The sequence below is a fragment of the Hemitrygon akajei genome, chromosome 20, assembly GCF_048418815.1.
Source record: "Hemitrygon akajei chromosome 20, sHemAka1.3, whole genome shotgun sequence".
NCBI classification, from domain to species: domain Eukaryota; kingdom Metazoa; phylum Chordata; class Chondrichthyes; order Myliobatiformes; family Dasyatidae; genus Hemitrygon; species Hemitrygon akajei.
In genome coordinates this window covers 30,740,938-30,761,446 of record NC_133143.1, presented here as the reverse complement: position 1 = coordinate 30,761,446, position 20,509 = coordinate 30,740,938, and the positions used below count along the sequence as shown (strand labels likewise).

The 20,509-nt window shown below is 39.8% G+C and overlaps 1 protein-coding gene across 12 annotated transcripts in view; it reads right to left on the bottom strand.

Moving 5' to 3' along the window:
• LOC140713685 (catenin delta-2-like) overlaps positions 1-20,509 on the bottom strand; it is a 1,190,818-nt gene that overhangs the window by 170,538 nt on the left and 999,771 nt on the right. For all 12 annotated transcript variants that reach the window (XM_073024066.1, XM_073024071.1, XM_073024072.1 and 9 more), the window contains one exon: positions 4,716-4,848. In XM_073024066.1, the coding sequence (XP_072880167.1) occupies positions 4,716-4,848 (133 nt within the window). The remainder of the gene's footprint in view (positions 1-4,715; positions 4,849-20,509) is intronic.

Below are 20,509 nucleotides of genomic sequence, written 5' to 3'. Positions count from 1 at the left end.
AATAAAGTAGACCACTGGGCATATATTTCATTATGAAACCCTTTTTACTGGGCATCTCTAGAGTCACAGCTCATTTAACCCCTTGCTAACTACCACTGGATTCAGTGGTGAGAAAAACACCTTTTGGCAAACTCCTTACATCCAGGGTCAGTATGACTTGGTCCCAACAAAATCGGAAAGTTTCGATCACTTGAACTTCAATCTGTGTGAATACTGTGTAAATACTGTTTCCATGCAATTAGCTGTCAGCAAGAAATAAATGATCGTACACTGCATACAATTATAAAGAAAGTATATTTACAAATTTCAGCTTTATTTAACAGATAGCAGGAATAAGAAAAGAAAAAAAATTAAAAAGGCCCATTACAATTAACCCAGTGCAAGTGTGCACCTAAGTTGGAGCTCGCCTTGATGTTGCCTTTAACTCATGCGCTGGACCATGGTCTGCGTGAAAGCACATAGCACTTCCTGAATGTTGCTCAAAATCCATCTCAAACAATCGGGCTCCCCCACAGGAGCACAGGTCCTTCTTCCTTGAGGCCATTCATCTGCACAAAGCACCTTGTGCAACAGGGATGGCATCCTCAGCCATCTTCCCTCCTGTCTTCTCCCAGCAACAGCCAAAAAATACCTCAATCCACACCAGTGTCTGTCACAAAAACCTCTCCACCTAGCCTTCTCCAGAACCTTCTCCCAATACCACCTTCCTGATTGGCTGACACAACATTCCTAAGTTGAACAACATAGCCCCTTATCTTAGCTCAAACCCAAACAGGCTGAAAGCAGAACAGACTGCCCTTACAGAACTGCTAAAATGAAATACCTACCGCAAAGCAGTAAAAATCTGAACCAAGCTGTTACTTAGTTTAATTATGGGTAGTCAGCAGAATATTCAATTGAATGAAATAGTTATTACAAGAAATTTGAATAAATTATGTTCCATTTCTACATTCACAAAACTTATAAAAGTGAACCTAAACATAGTGCTAGCATCAAAGACCAACTAAATGATGGACTTTTAAGTAAATGCACATCAGAAATGAAAACCAGGAACAAACATTTATCAGCTCAGCAAGGAAAAATAATAAGAATTGGAATACGGTATATATAACAGAGTTTTGGATGTGTTCAATTTTATGGAGAGCAGAAAGCAGAGAAACAGCCAAGCAGGTGCTAACATAGGCATGGATGAACAGATGCATGCAATGTGAATGAGGTAGAATTGTCAGCTTTGATGGTATAAAGAATGCAAATTTGAAAGTCTACCCTGGAACAGGAAACGAGGACTTGAACGGCTAGATTCATCTTCAGAAGCAGATAGGATGGCAGGTAGTAAAATGATTTAAAGTCAATAGCATTGCTGAATTGAATGATTGGTTGAAGGAGATTTCTCCTCATCCAGTGCTTGTTCCTTGACAAGGAGCAAGACAAAATCTGAGGCAATGAAGCATTCAAGTCAAATCTATAGACTTTTCAGATGATGACACCATGATGCAAGGAGTTAAACTGTTTCGGAAAAGATTTCCAAAATTTAAGGCCTAGGTAGATGAAAGTACAGCCACCAGCAATGGAGCAATGAAACCAGGGATGTGAAGGAAGCTGTAACCAGAAGACTTCCAAGTATGGTAGGGTTGGAACAATTTATAGATATATGTAGCGGAAAGACTCTATGAGGACATCAAACACAAGAGTTAAATCTGAGGGGCTGGTGAAACTGAAGCTTAAAACAAAATATACAGTTGGTATCTCACTGTATTTCTTCACATTAAATAAAGGCTGTTATGACTCAATTATTTAATTTCTGCTATTTTCAAACTCTGGCAATGCTGTGAAGAACAAGGAAAAAAGCTCTTCAAGGAAGCCAGTTAATGTATTCACACCAGGATCTATATATTGATGTTAAATAAGTGGCTGCAACTGACATTAATATAATATAAATCTCCTCATAAAACATACGTTCAAGCTGCTTTGAAGAAAATGATTTGAAGAAAAGGTATGAACCAAAAGCTTATTTGCTCCACATAAAATATCTTCAGAAATGTACATTAATTGAACATATCCACAGTTATAAGGCTCAAAAATCAACATATATCTGAAACCTTTTGTGTTTTGTGTTATTGTGTAACTCAAATGGGCAAAAGTATACAGGATGTTTCTCCACCACTCCACACCTTGTGGTTGCAGCTTGATCTAGCCCTCTGGCTACTGCATGGTTCCTGAGATTCTGCTGACGTTCTGGAACAATCATTCCAAGAGGTGAAGCAGACCATGAGTGGCAACCAGACCCCGGTGGCAGGAAGTGACAACTATCTGTCCTAATAGCCCTCTGATAGATTGTGCTGCCAGATGGCCATCGATGAAAGGAGACACAGTTAACATATGTACACACTTGAAAATTAATTGAAGGTAATTCCACAGAAGCACATTTAACATGGAAGTGAAAACAGTGGTGTTAATTAAAATAACATTTAAAGAAACCGCTTCAATGGATATGCCTAAGAGCATATCGAAGCGGTAGGGCCTGGGTCCAAAAACAAGGAACGCGCCGATGCTTGGCCTATCTAAGTGGTGGGCCGGATTGTAAAGGTCAGGGTGTCGGGGCCAGCTTGCTGCTTGGCGAGGTTTACTCACCTCTGCGCTCAACTGAGGCTGTGGCCTGCATCTAAAGCGCTCCTGGCGCAGTTGCAGTGGTGACTGGTTTTGTGTGTGTGAACTCACTTTCATGAACTGTAGTTCTGAATGTTATTCGCTTTTTATTGTTTGCACAATTTGTTCTTTATTTTTGCACATTGTGTTTGACTGTCTTCGTTTTTAATGGGTCCTATTGGGTTTCTTTTTTTGTGACTGCCTGCGAGGAGACAAATCTCAAAGCTGTATATAGTACAACTTCAGTACTTTGAACTTCAGTACCTCCATTCAATTGAGGTGCAGTTGGTCTCCTTGACTAATTATGCAATGCCATGGACTCAGTGACGAGTGCATGGAAGAATGAGAAGTCAGAATTCCTTGCTGGTATGTGCAGGAAGTCATTGATCCTCTATAGAACCACTGACTAGGTGGCAATGCAACCCAGTTAAACATTGGATCGATTGCTTTGAACAGCTTCTTACATTCAATTTACTTGACCAATATGATTCAGTGCTGATGCTGATTAAGCCTGACATTCTATATACTATAAATACATAGCTTAAGATGTGGAAAGCCAGACTAAAAAGCAGATGGTTCTTTTGGATATTCAGGTTTTGGCTTCATAAATGCTGGGACAATTTAACAATATTACAATTTCCAAGACTCATAAAAAAAATCCAAATACAGCAGACACTTCTTGGATTTAAGCTCCACTGGGTTAAACCACCCCTTTAAAACTTGAGTGGCTGTAAATAAACAATGAAATAAAACTGCAGCATCTTCCCTAACATCACGATGTTCCAATGTACTTCATGTCACTGTCATGAGGTGAAAAGTGTGTTGCTGATTTGTGCATCGCAAGTTCTCTCACACAGCTGTGTGATTATGAAAAGATCTGCATCATGACTGTGGTTGTCAGATAAATGCTGGCCAGAACAGAGGCAGACTGTCTTGTTCATCTTTGAATGGTGGCATGGGAGACACCTGTGGATTACACAAACCTCAATTCAACATCTTTCCTGCAATTTAACATCTCACCTCTAATACACACCTCCAACTGCACTCCCTCAATACCAAAGTAATGTCTCAGTATTCAAATCTCTACAATGAGAGTTAACCGTGCACATCCTGGTTCAGAAGTAAGTGTGTTGATAAGAAGTCCCAAGTAACACAATATACAGTATGTGGCAGAGCGAAGCAGTGCAGTGGCACAACCAGTGGAGCTGTTAAAGCACAGCTCCAGTAACCCGTGTTCAACCTGACCTCTTCTGCTTGCACATTCTCTGTGACAAATAGATTTCCCCTGGGGGTGCCACTTTCCTCCCAAATCCCAATAATGTGGCACTGTAAATGGCCCCTAGCTTATGTGATGGAATCTGAGGTAAATTGATGGAAAGGTGGGAGGAATAAACGTGGGATTAGTGTCGGATCAGTGAAATACACTGCATGATGGTTCATGTGGACTAGGTGGGATGAACAGCTTGTTTCTGTGTTGGATTCTACAGCTGCAGACATTACTTTACAAACATTGGGAGCTATTCACTCCTGAAAACACAAGAGCAGAAACACACTTTTGCTTTGACTAAATGGGTACAAACAAAATTGCACGTTAAGTTACAAAGTGCTTCCACTTTGTTACTGAGACTCTGGCATCATCCCCATAACACAGTGAGACACAGACATTGCTGATAGCCACACCATAATCCAAACTAGCTCCTCTCACTGGCAACTGCTGACAGACAGATAAAGTTGCAATGTGGCCAGTATATGAACACATCTTGTTTGCTTCCACCTCTTTAAATAATGATAAAACTGAATAAACAGCAGTTAAAGCTATAATTAGCAAATATCACCTTCTGCTTACTCCAGCATTAATAATAATCACTTTTGAAGCTGATAAGAGACTGACAGAATCACTGTCATGTGTTTTAATAGGATTTCAATCCCACTACTCGTGCTGGAAAAGCATTGAGCTGATCACCAAACGGGGAAATAATTTCTCCACAGCTGGCTACAGCAGGTCAAACAGTGCAGCTCTTGAGGAGATTACTCATTTAATGTAATGATTAATTCCATTGGGTACTCACCTCTGCCTTGATCTTATTGTCTCCGAAGCACAGGTGCTGGAGATAGGCCGCTGCATTGGATTGTACTGAAGGGAACTGATGTTGCAACATCTGAATGACCTCTGGCAGCTCAGGATCCCGCCAGCCAAACTCCCTGTAAACATCCACACATTGTAAAAAATGTATGCAACACTTCCATTAAAACAATTCTGTATTATTCTAGATCTAATTTATACAGTAAGGCATGCAATATTTTCCGAACACTGCACAGCTGCCCTAAATAAATGCATTCTACATTACCCTGAGCGTTTGCTTGTTTTTTAGATGCTGGAAGTGAACTCTGATATTGGCATTACACATCTCACCGTGCTCGAATTAGACTTCATTAAAGACACTTAAATCCTGTCAATGAACTGTTTCATGATTAAACCTGCCCATGAAATCTCCAGGGAAATGATAAATTTTTGTACTCTCAAGATCCAACAGCACATACTTTTCCGGCCTCCAGAGGCACAGTTCATTTTGTATGCAGTCTGTTTTGTATGAATATCACTTTCTGTATGTAAGCTGTTTTTTATATCATTACCTGAACGGGTAATTTGAATTTCATTTTGAAGCACACAGTGGAAAGACATCTATCTCCATCCTCTCTATCTGCCCTTGAAACAGCAATATCTGTGAGTCTTAAGCTTTGTTAATATTGGTAAACATTTATTAGAATTATTTTGAAGGAAGTACTCAGTTTATCATTTATCATTGTGCGATGAACTTACTCTTCTTTACACAGCATAGTTAAGGAGTGTTGGATGTGTGTATTACCTTGATTAACCGTGATTGTGAGAATAATAGACAGTATTAGTATATTCAGATGCACAGCGATTCCGTACTGAATTTAATACATATTTTACGTAACTTTCTGCAGTTACACAAGTAAGGTCTCATTAAATGCCCTGAAGAATGGTTCCATCTCAGGTGATTTTTGAGAAGTCGTTTCACTCACTGCACATACCTGCACTGTGAGGGCAGCAGAGGTACCTACTAAAAGTGGTTTGAAATGCAATGAGAGGGACAACATACCTGTAGATAAACACACATCAGCCAAAGAAACGAAGGAATGAAAATGAATTAATGGCAATATTGGTACTGCAGTAAGATGTTCAGTCCCCCAAGCAATTTCCTTCATTCACTGATATCACACCCTAACTCTACCAACTTAAATTCGCTCCACAATAGTCCTATTTGCAAATCACAGACCTAACTGAGCAAACAACTGCTGTTTCCTGTGAGAGTGTGGGTCGCAATTCTACTGCCATTTGTGTAAAAGAGTTTAAACAATGACCCTCCTCTAGACCCAGCCATTATCAGAAAATAAATCCCCTTGTCAATCTAATCAATTACTTCCAATATGTAAAAAAACACAAATCATAAGGAAACTAAACTGAAGCAAAAACCGATCACTGGGCACCACAACTGCCTCCACCCTTGAGCAACATCACGGCTAATCTTAACTCAGCATCACTTTCCCAAACAATCCCACTGTCGTGGCCAGTTCTAACCAAACCAAATTGCTGCTGATTTGTTTATACTTGAATGACCAGCCCTCAGCTGCAATAATGATTGCTCCAAAAGTCAAAGATATGTGTTTGATCCTTTATGAGCAATTAGCAAACATACAATCTTGAAACAATGAAATCTAAGTGTACCCAAATTTCAGTGTCAATGAAACGACAATCGTCAGCCCCCTGCTGCAAACCGCCACAAAGCACAAATATGTAACTTATTCCCTTTGCTTTTACCACTCCCACCACCCACTCATGGGAGTAGTTATCGTAATAGATAGATAGATAGATAGATAGATAGATAGATAGATAGATAGATAGATACTTTATTCATCGAATACAATGCATTTAGAGAAGAGATGCACGGCTCCTGCACCCATAATTCCCTCACAGAGCTATGTCTTCATCTGTGTCTTGAGTATTAATTAGCAAGTGAGCCTCCACACTCTTGTTGGGCTCTGAATTCCAAATATTCAGTTTTCTAGATGAAGAAATTTCTCACACACACGCAAAATGTAAAAATTTGTAAAACCAGTAACCATTCAGGCCACCATCGGTGGTAAGAGAACGAGAGATGTTTCAGGTCCGAGAACCTTGGCCTGCTGAAGGGTTTCTGGCCAGATAGACAGACTGTTTCTCTCCACACAGATGCCATCTGAGTGGATTATTTCCAACATTTTACGTTTTTATATTAGATTTCCAGCATTCACAGTATTTCCATTTCTCAGCTACTTCCTCCATCTGCATAGGGAACCTACTACCAAACATATCTTTCTCCCCCCCCCCCCACCACTTTCCACAAGGATTGTTCCCCTATGTGATTTCCTTGTCCATTCATCTCTCCCTACTAATCTCCCACATCGCCATTTAACCCCACAAGCAGCCAAAATGCTCCACCTGCCTATTCACCTCCATCAGGGCCCCAAACAATCCTTCCAGATGAGGCAACACTTCACCTATGAATCTGCTGGGGTCGCCTTTTGTGTCTGGTGCTCCCAATGTGGCCTCCTCTACACTGGTGAGACTCGTCGTAAATTGGGGTACCACTTCATTGAGCGCCTCTGCTCCCTCCATCAAAAGCGGAACATTTTAATTCCAATTCCCCTTGCTGTTCTGACACGTTGGTCCATGGCCTCCTCTTGTGCCACAATGAGGCCACCCTCAGGGTAAAGGAGCAACACCTTACATTCTGTCTGGGTAGCCTCTAACCTGAAGGCATAAATATCGATCCCTTCTCCCTTTTCTTCTATTTCCCACTATTTCCCTCTTACTTCTCAATTGCCTATCACTCTCCCTGGTGTCACGCCTCCTTCCCTTTCTCCTGTGGTCCACTCTCCTCCCCTATCAGATTCCTTCCTTTCCAGCACTCTATCTGCCATCCCCACCACTTTCCACTTTCCACCTGGCTTCACCATTCACCTTCTAGCTATCCTCCTGCCCCTTCCACCCACCTTTTTATTCTGGCATCTTCCCCTTCCTTTCTAGTCCTGAAGCAGGGTGTAGGCCCCAAAACATGGACTGTTTGTTCATTTCCATGGACCCGCTGAGTTCCTCCAGCATTTTGTGTGTGTTGCTTTGGACATCCAGCATTTGCAGAATTCTTGTGTTTATGATCCACAGTATTTTTTTGATTTTCTCTTACTTGAACATATTTCTTCTCTTCTCTGCACTAAATGCCTAACCCCTTATTCTGAAACTCTTGCAACTGTTTATAGACATCCAAGCTAGAGGAAGTGTCATGCTCACACTTATCTTGTCAAGCCTCTAACGAATTTCAAAAAAAACACCTCTCATTCTTTTAAATGAGTATTAGTACATAGCACAGTCTATTCAAATTATCCTTGTATCACAAGGTATTCCTACTTCATGAATTAATCTACTGTACTCCATTTATTTTTCCTTTGCAGGATATATATCTTTTCTTAGGTAATAAGAATAGACTTGACCACAACATTTCAAATGTGGTCTCACACTAGGACCATAATATGACTGGAGTAAGATGTCCTCAGTTTTGCACTCAACATCCCTTGAAGTAAAGATCAACATACTATTTGTCTTTGTAATTGTTTGTTATATCTGCATATTTTATTTCAGTGATTGTGTACAAGAATTTCCAAATCCTGCTGAACATAAACACTTCTCAATCTCTAATTATTTAAAAATATTCCTCTTTTTCTGCTAAATTTTTGTTGCCATTTTTCAGCATGAGATTTCACCTGCCTTTTCATCTATTTGCTTAACTTTAGCCTTAAGAGCATTAAATCCCATAATACGAGCTTTTAAACCCTGGTAACATTCTGATGAACTCCCCCAAGCCATTGCACCCTTGCTAGGCGTGATCCCTTTAACCAGCAAGAGTGGTCTGGATGATGTCCAAATCTACAAAATTGAAAATAATTCACAAACGTCAATTTTGATATTCCATTCCTCTAATTTCAAAGTACATTTATTAACAAAGTATGTATACAGTATACAACCCTGAGATTTGCCCTCCCACAGGAAGCCATGAAACAAAGGTATACACTGGAATCCATTTAAACAAAACATCAAACACCTGACAAACAAAAAGAAGGTAGCACACAAACAGCAGAAAAAAACAAGCAAGTAACCCGCAGAATATTAAACATCAAACCGCAGAGACCCTGAAACGGTCCAGGAGTGACAGCCACCGAGTCAGTTCAGTTTAGCGCTGCAGACCACAGCCACAGAGACCGTTCCATGCTTAAGTGCCTCAATCAAATTGTGCTAATAGCGAGAAAGGGTAACCAGAAACCCAAGGTACATGAACTGCAGAGTCCTCCAAAAACGAGTCCACAAAGACTACCACTTTATTTGTGATTTTGATTTTTCCTGTACCAACTAATATATCTTAGCTATATGCTTACATTGACTACTGGGCCTCAGAAAGCCTGAGAAGCCCTATTGCTTCAAACCCTTTTCCATTCTTGGAAATAATGAGGATAGAAACATAGAAACATAGAAAATAGGTGCAGGAGTAGGCCATTCGGCCCTTCGAGCCTGCACCGCCATTCAGTATGATCATGGCTGATCATCCAACTCAGAACCCTGTACCTGCTTTCTCTCCATACCTGCTGATCCCTTTAGCCACAAAGGCCACATCTAACTTCCTCTTAAATATAGCCAATGAACTGGCCTCAACTGTTTCCTGTGGCAGAGAATTCCACAGATTCACCACTCTCTGTGTGAAGAAGTTTTTCCTCATCTTGGTCCTAAAAGGCTTCCCCTTTATCCTTAAACTGTGACCCCTCGTTCTGGACTTACCCAACATCGGAAACAATCTTCCTGCATCTAGCCTGTCCAATCCCTTTAGAATTTTATACGTTTCAATAAGATCCCCCCCTCAATCTTCTAAATTCCAGTGAGTATAAGCCTAGTCGATCCAGTCTTTCTTCATATGAAAGTCCTGCCATCCCAGGAATCAAACTGGTGAGCCTTCTCTGTACTCCCTCTATAGCAAGAATGTCTTTCCTCAGATTAGGGGACCAAAACTGCACACGATATTTTAGGTGCGGTCTCACCAAGGCCTTGTACAACTGCAGTAGAACCTCCCTGCTCCTGTACTCAAATCCTTTTGCTATGAATGCCAACATACCATTTGCCTTTTTCACCGCCTGCTGTACCTGCATGCCCACCTTCAATGACTGGTGTACAATGACACCCAGGTCTCGTTGCATCTCCTCTTTTCCTAATCGGCCACCGTTCAGATAATAATCTGTTTCCCTGTTCTTGCAACCAAAGTGGATAACCCCACATTTATCCACATTAAATTGCATCTGCCATGAATTTGCCCACTTACCTAACCTATCCAAGTCACCCTGCATCCTCTTAGCATCCTTCTCACAGCTAACACCACCGCCCAGCTTTGTGTCATCCGCAAACTTGGAGATGCTGCATTTAATTCCCTCGTCTAAATCATTAATATATATTGTAAACAACTGGGGTCCCAGCACTGAGCCTTGCGGTACTCCACTAGTCACTGCCTGCCATTCTGAAAAGGTCCCGTTTACTCCCACTCTTTGCTTCCTGTCTGCCAACCAATTCTCTATCCACATCAATACCATACCCCCAATACCGTGTGCTTTAAGTTTGCACACTAATCTCCTGTGTGGGATCTATAACTTCCTCACAGCAAAATAAATGCTTGAGTTACAAAAAGGTATGAAGTATAGATTTTAAAATTGTATAAATTGCAGAAAACACAATGGCCCAGATTTTGTTACCATTCTACACGACAATGCCGGCAATTGGCCATACAAATGCTGCTAATTAATTAATGTGGTAATCCCAATCTTGCAGACCAAAATCCTGTGCTTCCTTTTACAATGTTCAGAATTATTTAGTGATTTTACTTCACCTGTTTTTCAAAAGAAAATAATAAAACTTGTAATCATTGTTGTTAAATATTTCAGAATGGCAAGGACATTTGATTTTCATTGACAAATGTAACAGCTGGCAAAAGTTGGAGGTAGGGTTTGTCAAATTTTAAAGCTTATCAGAGTAGGGTGTTCTGATTTCTTATCTTGACGTTTGGGGTCCTGCTTCCACTCCCTCGCCAGCTAGCTTCAGGATAGCTTTGGCCAACAAGACTGGAGGGAATACATCAGGAGCAATGTGGAATGCAAGAGACTAGGCCAAGTGGCCAGCCGCACTCAAGGGAAGTCTGTGCCAATGTCTTGATTCAATCACTGGTTTGATGGAGACCTGGAAGTTACATTCATTGAGACCAGATTGCCTGGCACAAACTGACTCAAAGTACAAAGTGAAATATTCAGTGAAGGGTTGGCTAGGATTAGACAAAGGGTAGCACAGACCAACCATGAAAAAGGAACTGAGTTGGAAAGAACAAACAATCTCCAGAAACATCTGAGTAATTTAAAAGATTAATTATCACCAAACAGTGCAAATGATGTTCAAACAGCAAACTGCACACAATATATCGACTGTACAAATCTGGACATTTCATAATCCTCCTTTACATCATTCACAACTCATGGAATTGTTGCAACATCTATCTGGAAACTCACTTGTTTCATTTCCATTGGGCTAATTTTTTAAAAGTTTATATTTCAGCTCAAGCAATGCCAAGATGCCCATGGCAGTTTAAATACATCTTCAATCATAGTGATCATTGCTGTAATACCGAAGAGGTCAGATACCTACAAACAACAATGAGAAAACGGTCACATACATTTTTCCCCTTAATAAAGTTAGTCTTGTACTGGGGTCTTTAGCATTCACCTGAGAATGCAGACAACATCTTGGTTTAATAGCTCAACCAACTGATGTCATCTCCAAAATCACCCTAATTAAATGCTGCTGCAGATTATAGATTCACAGAGTTATGCAGCACAGAAACATACACTTTGGGCCATATTGTCCATGCCAATCCAGGTACCAAGTTGAATTAGTCCCATAATGCTCTAATCCTTTCCATTCTATGTACCTGTCTGCATATCTTTTAAACTTCACAATTGCACCCACCTCTACCACTTCTGCTGGCAGCTCATTCCACATACCACCCCTCAGTTCCCCTTTAAGTCATTCTCAACCCACTTTATAACTATAGCCTCTGTTTTTAAACTCCCCTGAGAAAAAGGTTGTGACTTCCTAGCCCATCAATGCGTAATTCCATGAACCTCTAGAAGTTCATCCCTCAGCCTCTTTGCACCAGGGAGAACAATCCCAGTCTAACAAATGTCTCCTACCTCGTGTCTCTCTTCTGCCTTCTTACGCACAATATTTCAAATGTGGTCTCACCATTAGCTTAAGATTGTGACACTATATTCAAGTTTGCTAATGACACCACTGTCATTGACCAAATCAAATGTGGTGATGAATCAGCATATAGGAGGGAGATTGAAAATCTGGCTGAGTGGTGCCACAACAACAACCTCTCACTCAATGACAGCAAGACCAAGGAGACGATTATTGACTTCAGTGGGAGGAAACTGGAGGTCAATGAGCTAGTCCTCACTGGAGGATCAGAGTAGACCTTAAAAATTCCTCAGTGTTATAATTTCAGAGGGTTTGTCCCGGGTTCAGCACACAAGTGTCATGACGAAGGAAAAACGGCAGCGCCTCTGTTTTCTTAAAAGTTTGTGAAGTTTTGGCATGTCGACTAAAACTTTGACAAACTTCTGTGTAAGTGTGGTGGAGAGTATACTGCCTGGTTGCTTCACGGCTTGGTATGGGAATACCAATGCCCTTGTGTGGAAAAGCCTCCAAAATGCAGTTCAGTCCATCACAGGTAAAGCCGTCCTCACCACTGGGCATATCTACATAAAGGCTGATGCAAGGAAACAGCACAACAAGGATGCCCACTATCCAGGTCCTGCTTTCTTCTTGCTGCTGCCATCAGAATGTTGGCACAGGAGCCCCAGGACCAGGTTTGGAACAGTTATTTCACTTCAACCATCAGGTCCTTGAACCAGAGGGGATAGTTTCATTCAACTTAACTCACCCCATCACTGATTTGTTCCCACAATCTGTGGACTCACTTCTAATAACACTTCATCTCATGCTCTCGGGGGTATTTATTGCTTATTTATTATTCTTATTATTAATTTTTTTCTTTCTTTTTGTATTTGCATATTGTGTTGATCTTTGCACGTTGGTTGTCTGTCTCTCCTGTTACGTGTGGTGTTTCATTGACTTTGTTTAGTTTCTTGTATTTACAGTGATTTCCTGCAAGAAAATTAATCTCAGGGTTGTACAGTATATGGCGATATGTATGTACTTTAATAATAAATCTACATAGAATTTGGAATCTTGTACAGATGTAAAATATCCAAAATCATATACTCAGTACCCCAATTGATGAAGGCAAGTACTTCATGTGCTTTTTTCACCACCATGTCTACCCCATTCAAGGAGCCATGCACTTGTGTCCCTAGGTTTCTCTGTTTTACACCACCTCCCCAATACTCTGCCATTCACCTAAGAAAGTGATTTTCTCACTGTAATATAAAATAAAAGTTAACACACAGACAAAACCAAAAGCAAATGCTCTGAGCTGGGTACAAGTATTTTCTCCAACCACCACATACAAAATCACATAAAAAAGTAACTTTTATTCTGTGGTTAAATCTCTGGGGATTGAATCCACAAGCTTCTAAATCACGAACTGAGTATGTGTTATCACTGTGCTAAAGCTAACCATTGAATAAAAAGGAGCAATTCATAGCTTAAAAGCCAGGGACAAGAAACAAAACAGATAAAACTCAACAAAGTCTCTATGGATCTGTTAGACCTGCAGAATAATACAGAAACTGGGCTTCTACTGCATCAACACACCTATGAAAATCTCAACAACTGCACCATTAAAAAGGCAGTGAGACTACATCACAAGGAATATATAACATAATCACCGCCAGATGGATACATTCTGCAAATATTGTGTACAAGAATGTGTACAATTCCATTTGGACCACATATATGATCTTCTGCCTTCCGTTCCTTGGTCGACAAAATCTAAATCATTAAAATAAAAAAATCATACATGCACCAAAAAAGATGTCATGTTATGAATTTTGTTGTTAATGTTATTATAATAGAGTCCAAAGGACTCTATTTTTTTTGGATATTCTTGAATAGGTGAGGCCCCAACAGTAAAGCTGCAACTCGGCAAGAGATACTGAAGAGAGCCGAATTAGCCAAACTCGTTGCAACTGTGAGGGTGGCTACGCATCTTACCCTGAATAATCAACACCGTCCTCTTTGAGTCAAGGCAAAACGCTGTGGATAATTAAAGGGCTCACACATTGCACCAATTCAATTCAGACAAGGGCTTTACATAGTGTAGGTGCATGGACCAACTGCTGGACACCAATTGTCATATTCCAGCAATTATATGATGAGGTACAATAGCACATAAATTCAAGCTAATTAATCACTTTGCTTCAGGCCGTGGCAACAACACATAACTTACAAAAAAGAACTTTTAACAATTGCAACGGAGTTGATGAGGTGAAGTAAGTATTAGATGGAGATCGAGTATGCTTCACAGACTCACACAAGGGACTAATTTCACAAAAATTACTTTATGAAGGATGCATCAGCATGGGGTTTGCATTAATAGTCATCTGTCTTCATACGTCTGACTGTTCTGATCCCTTTGGCGTATTATTTCACCAAAATGTGATTACTTGTGCTGATTTATAGGATGTAACCATAAACATGCAAACTGTTTATTTTCCTCTTCCTTGATTAAGTACAACCGGCCCTATATTACATTACAGGACACTTTATTCATTCTTTCACAGATAAAATACGAGTCTCAAGTACTCCAGTATGCAAAATGCAAAAAGAAATGTGAAAATAAATAACTTCACTTCAAGATTGAAACCTGTAATACACAAGCAAGTCTTTGGAACAGAATTTGGATATTTTCAGCTAGTTCTATGGGATAAATCACAGTTCAAGAATTATATGAACTGGTGGCAGTTTTGCTGATAACATTAAAGGGGGGGGGGGGTCAGAACGTTGGTTCAATGGTTTGGAGAACAGATGGCAGGATACATATCCAGGGACTCCTCTCCGAGTCTGTGGTATATATACTGCAATAAAAAAAATAAAAAGATTCCCAAGCAAAAGTCACATTGCTCGCCAAGATTCAATGGTACAATTCTGACTTGAAGTCAAATGATTGTCCCATTTCAGAACATGAAAAACACAAAATCTAATCTGCCATTCTCAATTCAGTACCAATAGTAGGTGTTCCATGGCCAGAGGATGTGCTAAATTGTCTTTTGGAAGCAATATTAAACCAAGAATAAATTCCTCTCCCTTAAAAAGATCTCAAACCCTTTTTCAAAGAAGAGTAACCACAACCCACAACCATCAAAACCCCGATAATATCATCCGAGTCAACACTTATAGCTCAACCAATCAAAACATGACCGACTACCAATTCATTACACTGCCTATGGGACCTTACTGTGAGCAACAGGCTGCCTCATTTTCAATATTTCAACAAGTACATCACTACATTAAAACTGCCTCATTGCTTATAATGTGCTTTGGAATGTCAGATGTTATTGAAGTTGCCTGGTCAATACGACTGTTTTTCTTTTAATTTCTGTGAGAGAGCTGAATCTTGGTCACAGTGGAGCAGGAATAGCTTTTTTTCTAATTCAATTCGAGCTCTAGGTAACCATAATATATAGAGGCCATTCAGTTTGCCAAGTCTGTCTGGGCATTTTGAAAGATTAATCCAATTATACATATTGGCTTGCACTTTCCCAAGAGTTCCCATTTTTCCCACTTTCAAGTATTTATTTGAAAGGCACAATAGCACCAGCTTTCGGGCTGTGCATTACAAGTGAAAGCATAAAAACTATCCAATACGTATCATGTAATGGCTTAACTCAATAGCATTTTATGCCTACATTCCTCTCCTGTGTTTTGAGAACTGTCTGTTGGTTGATAGGCCTGAGCTGTGGTCCCGCGTGCTTGTTCTGGAGTTCCAATTCACTTAACTGAGCAGGAGGCAACAGGTCCTCCTAAAATCCTGGTTGACATTCCTCCCATAACTTAATCATCAGCTGTGGAGATCATTGATCATTATTTTCAAGGATGCCCATAAGATTTTGTTCGGGTGGAACAGATGCTGCAATTTGGAGGACAGGTTCAGGAGCAAGACATTCAAATCCCTGAATGTATATATGAATTAATGGTGATCCAAAACTTATTTCCTCGACTGGACTTGCTTCAGTGACCCTGAGTTGCAAGGATCTATCAACCTCCATTTTAAATTTTCAATATGCCTAAATCCAGTATTTTTCTGAGGGACAGAATTATAGATTTCCCCCAGCCTTTTACCAAATGTCGTTCCTAACAGTTCCACTCTAATATAAAGTTAGGTACACAACCAGAGAATATAACTTCCTTCTACCTCTTCAGTGTTTTAATTGTCTTAAACACTTTAATTTCCTCATCTGTATTTGATGTAATGCAAGTCTAAACCCTGGTCAAACCCCGCTTGGAGTACTGTGCTCAGTTCTGGTTACCTCACTACAGGAAGGATGTGGAAACTATAGAAAGGGTGCAGAAGATATTTACAAGGACGCTGCCTAGATTGGGAGGCATGCTTTATGAGAATAGTTTGAATGAACTCGGCCTTTTCTCCTTGGAGCGATGGAGGATGAGAGGTGACCTGATAGAGGTGTATAAGAATGATGAGAGACATTGATCATGTGGATAGTTTTGGTGATCCAAAACTTATTTCCTCGACTGGACTTGGTTCAGTTACCCTGAGTTGCAAGGATCTATCAACCTCCATTTTAAATTTTCAACATGCCTAAATCCAATATTTTTCTGAGGGACAGAATTCACAGGGCTTTTTCACTGGGCTGAAATGGGTAACACAGGAGGGCACAGTTTTAAGGTGGTTGGAAGTAGGTACAGAGGAGATTTCAGGGGTAAGATTTTTATCCAGAGGGTGGTGAGTGCGTGGTATGGGCTGTTGGCAATGGTGGTAGAGGCGGATACAATTGGGTCTTTTAAGAGACTCCTGGACAGGTACATGGAGCTTAGAAAAACAGAGGGCTATGGGTAACCCTAGTAATTTCTAAAGTAAGGACATGTTTGGCACAGCATTGTGGGCCAAAGGGCCTGTATTGTGCTGTAGGTTTTCTATGTTTCTGAACAATGGCACCTTGCTGTGCAGTCAATATAACCTAATTATTCAATCTTTTACAATGATTTGCTGGCTATTATGTAAAGGCAAAGATTATTTATCCATAACAGCAAAAATTAAAGAATTTGTATTTTCCCTTACCAACTTTTATGTGTATAATTCTAATAGTATCAGTCTTTATGAAACAAGTTCAGGCATAACTATTCTCTTTTCTCATCTTGGCAATGCTGGTAAAAATGCTTAAATGAGTATGAATCAATATGGGCAATCTGCATATGCCTAAATAAACTGGCTCAAGAAGCTATCTTTAGCAGAAGACAACATGAAAATTAACTCTGCTCCACGGTCTCGGTTTCTGTGCTCCTTTCACACATCAGGGATCTGGCCCCTTGCAACACCCCTGGTCTTGTTTCCCACATTTCCTAGAACACACCTTGTTCTGTTTTCCACAATCCCATGAAATTTACTGAGTCCCACACTTATTCCCACACTCCCTTAAACTAGAAAATTAATTATTCAATAGAGTAGCATGTAAAAAAAGTGAAATAAAATGTATTGGCATATTATTAGGCATCTACTGGTCTTGGAAATCTGCTAGTCTGGCACTACCAAAGTTCCCAGTACACCAGATTAAAGGAGTATTACTGTATTATGATCTATTCTGATACAGGCAGGCAATGTTGTAAATCAACATCAGTGATCCAGAAGGTTAACGGAAAATTTCACCAATAATCCCCTCATTCTTTGTGAGATTTTCTATCTTAACAATTCAAATCACAGGGGTGGCACAGGAATTTGTAGTGGTTAGCGTAACACTTTACAGAGCCAGCGATTCAACTCCTGCTCGCAAGGAGCTGGTATGCTCCCCAAACACATGGCCATGCCATGTTGACAACAGACACTTGGCAACACTCGTGGCCTTCGCCCAACGCATCCTCAGAATGTGTGGATTGTTGGTGAAATGGCACATTTCACTGTATGTTTCATTGTTTTGATGTACATGTGACAAATAAAGCCAATCTCTTATCTCTTTTTCAAATATTTACTTTAAATTTACCCCTGTTCAGTTTCATTGAATTTAATACAATTAATTATGGATACAAAGTATCACATGCAATCATTACATTTTAATCTCTGCTGTTGTATTATGCATTTAGTATAAAGAGCAGGAATGGACTTCTCACCACAAATACTTTGACACATCAGCCAAGTGACATTAATCACAGTAAAGTTCCTTAGGAATTTGTAAAGATTCGGAATGATATCTAAAACTCTGACGAACTTCGACAGAATACTGGTGAAGAGTATATTGACTGGCTGCATCACAGCCTGTTATGGAAACACCAATGTCCTTGAACAGAAGGTCCTACAAAAAGTCATGGATATGGCCCAGTCCATCGGAAGTAATGCCCTCCCCCACCATTGAGCACATCCACATGAAGCATTGTCACAGGAAAGCAGCACCCACCATCAGGGCCAAACACAACCCAGGACATGCTGCTGCTATCAGGAAGAAGAACAAGAATAGGAGGAACAGCTTCTACCCCAGAGCCTTGGCCTCCATCACACCACTCACAAACTGTGAGCACACACAAGGACTCAAATACTTGCACTAACGGCACTTAGTGCGTTACTGTGATATTCTGGTGCTGCTGCAATTTATTTTCTGCTACTTATCTATTTAATACTGTTTTTCTATTACCGGTACTGTCTTGTTTTTATCTACCGCTTTATTTAATTGCCTGAGAGGAAGCCAAACAGGGTTTCATTGAACCTAAGTATAATGACAATAAAGATCATTCAATTCAATTCAAGATGTAGGAGCCTCAGGACTCTCACCACCAGGTTCAGTAACATTTATTATCTCTCAACCATCATGCTCTTGAATCGAAGAGAATAACTTCACTCAATTTCATTTGCTCCATCATTTGAAATGTTCCCACAACCTATTGAACTCACTTTCAAGAACTTTTCATCTCATGTTCTTGATATTTATTGCTTTTTATGTATTATTATTAGTTCTTTCCTTTTGTATTTGCACAGTTTATTATCTTTTGAACACTAGTTGATACAGTCTTTCATTGATAGTATTATGGTTATTATTCTATTATGGATTTATTGAGTAAGCCTACAAGAAAATTAATCTCAGGGTTGTATATGGTGATATTTATGTACTTAGGTAATAAATTTGCTTTGAACTTGATTCTTGAAGCGGTTGAATAAAAGCAGCAGCAATCACCTATTTCTGGTGAAGAGAAAAAGCCGTTATCATGTACAGGAGAAAAGTATGGACAATTTAGCCAAATGATATTGTGCTCATCCATGTAAAGCTCAGATTTTTTGAGAGAATTTTGCTCATAGTATCTACAAGGCATTTGCCTGGATGGATGTTGCAGCAACAACATTCAGGAAGCTTGTCACCAAGGATCAAAAAGTATGCTTGACTGGCACACTGTCAACTTTTCTAAATGTTCATTGCTTCGACCGCTAACTCAGTAGCTGCAATGTGTATCTTCGACAAAATGCACTACAGTTGCTCCTCCCAAACCCTCCAGTACCAAGAAGAACAAGGACAAGAACAGCAGGGGAACATTACCATCTTCAGATCCCTACAAGTCACACACAATCCTGACTTCATCATTGTTGGGTCTGAATCCTACAAAGCTCTGTCCAACACCACTATGGAAGTACCCTCGCCAGAAGCCTGCAAAAAGATATCACAGCATTATGCTCCGAAGGAAAATTAGGGCTAGGCTGTAAACGATGGTCACAAAAATAAATCTAAACCGGAATTTCAGAGTTGTGTCAAGCTAAATGCTTCAGAGTTCTCAATTGCACAGGAAGACACCAGACAGAAATTCATCACTTGCTCCCTTTTGCCTCTAATCTGGGATCATCCCACTAGTGCTCCTTTGGTTACAAAGATGTGAGGCAAAAGAAGATAAAGGCTGGAAATATGTTTTTTGGATGCAGTAATGCTTTTCCTTTCAGGTAGGGGCAAGTGATTATTAGGCATAGTTTGGCAAACAGCACACAAGTTCTACAAGATTTCTGGCCAATATGAGTTAAACAGATAACCTGGTTATGATGTTACTTTTCGTGGGACCTTCTTCGACACTAAGAGGTTGCTATATTTGTCTACATTACAAATAAGACTATATTTGAAGCATTGAAGACATTGCAAGAGGGTGAAAAGTATGGAAATGACACTAAATTTGAAATATATTAAACATTATATTTTTAAAACTGATAACCAGATAATAAAAGAATAATAGTGTTACCTTGTGGTGATCTTTAGATCACCTTCTTTCAGATACATCCTTTTAAACAGTTAATTGATTCTTATCTAGCAATTGGAAAAGCAATTTCAAATTAACATCCTTGGTAACCTACAAAAACTCTTGGATTAAACATGCCTTATGGGAAAAGATCTGCAGCAGCCTCTATTAAACAATTATTTGACATCTCATAAATTCCTGGTGAAGCTAATTGGCCACAGACTATTAAGCATCTGTTAATTATCTACAGTAACTCATTTTAGTTGTCCAAATAATCTTCAAGAATACATAACGATGAACTTGAGTGAATAGGATAATCTT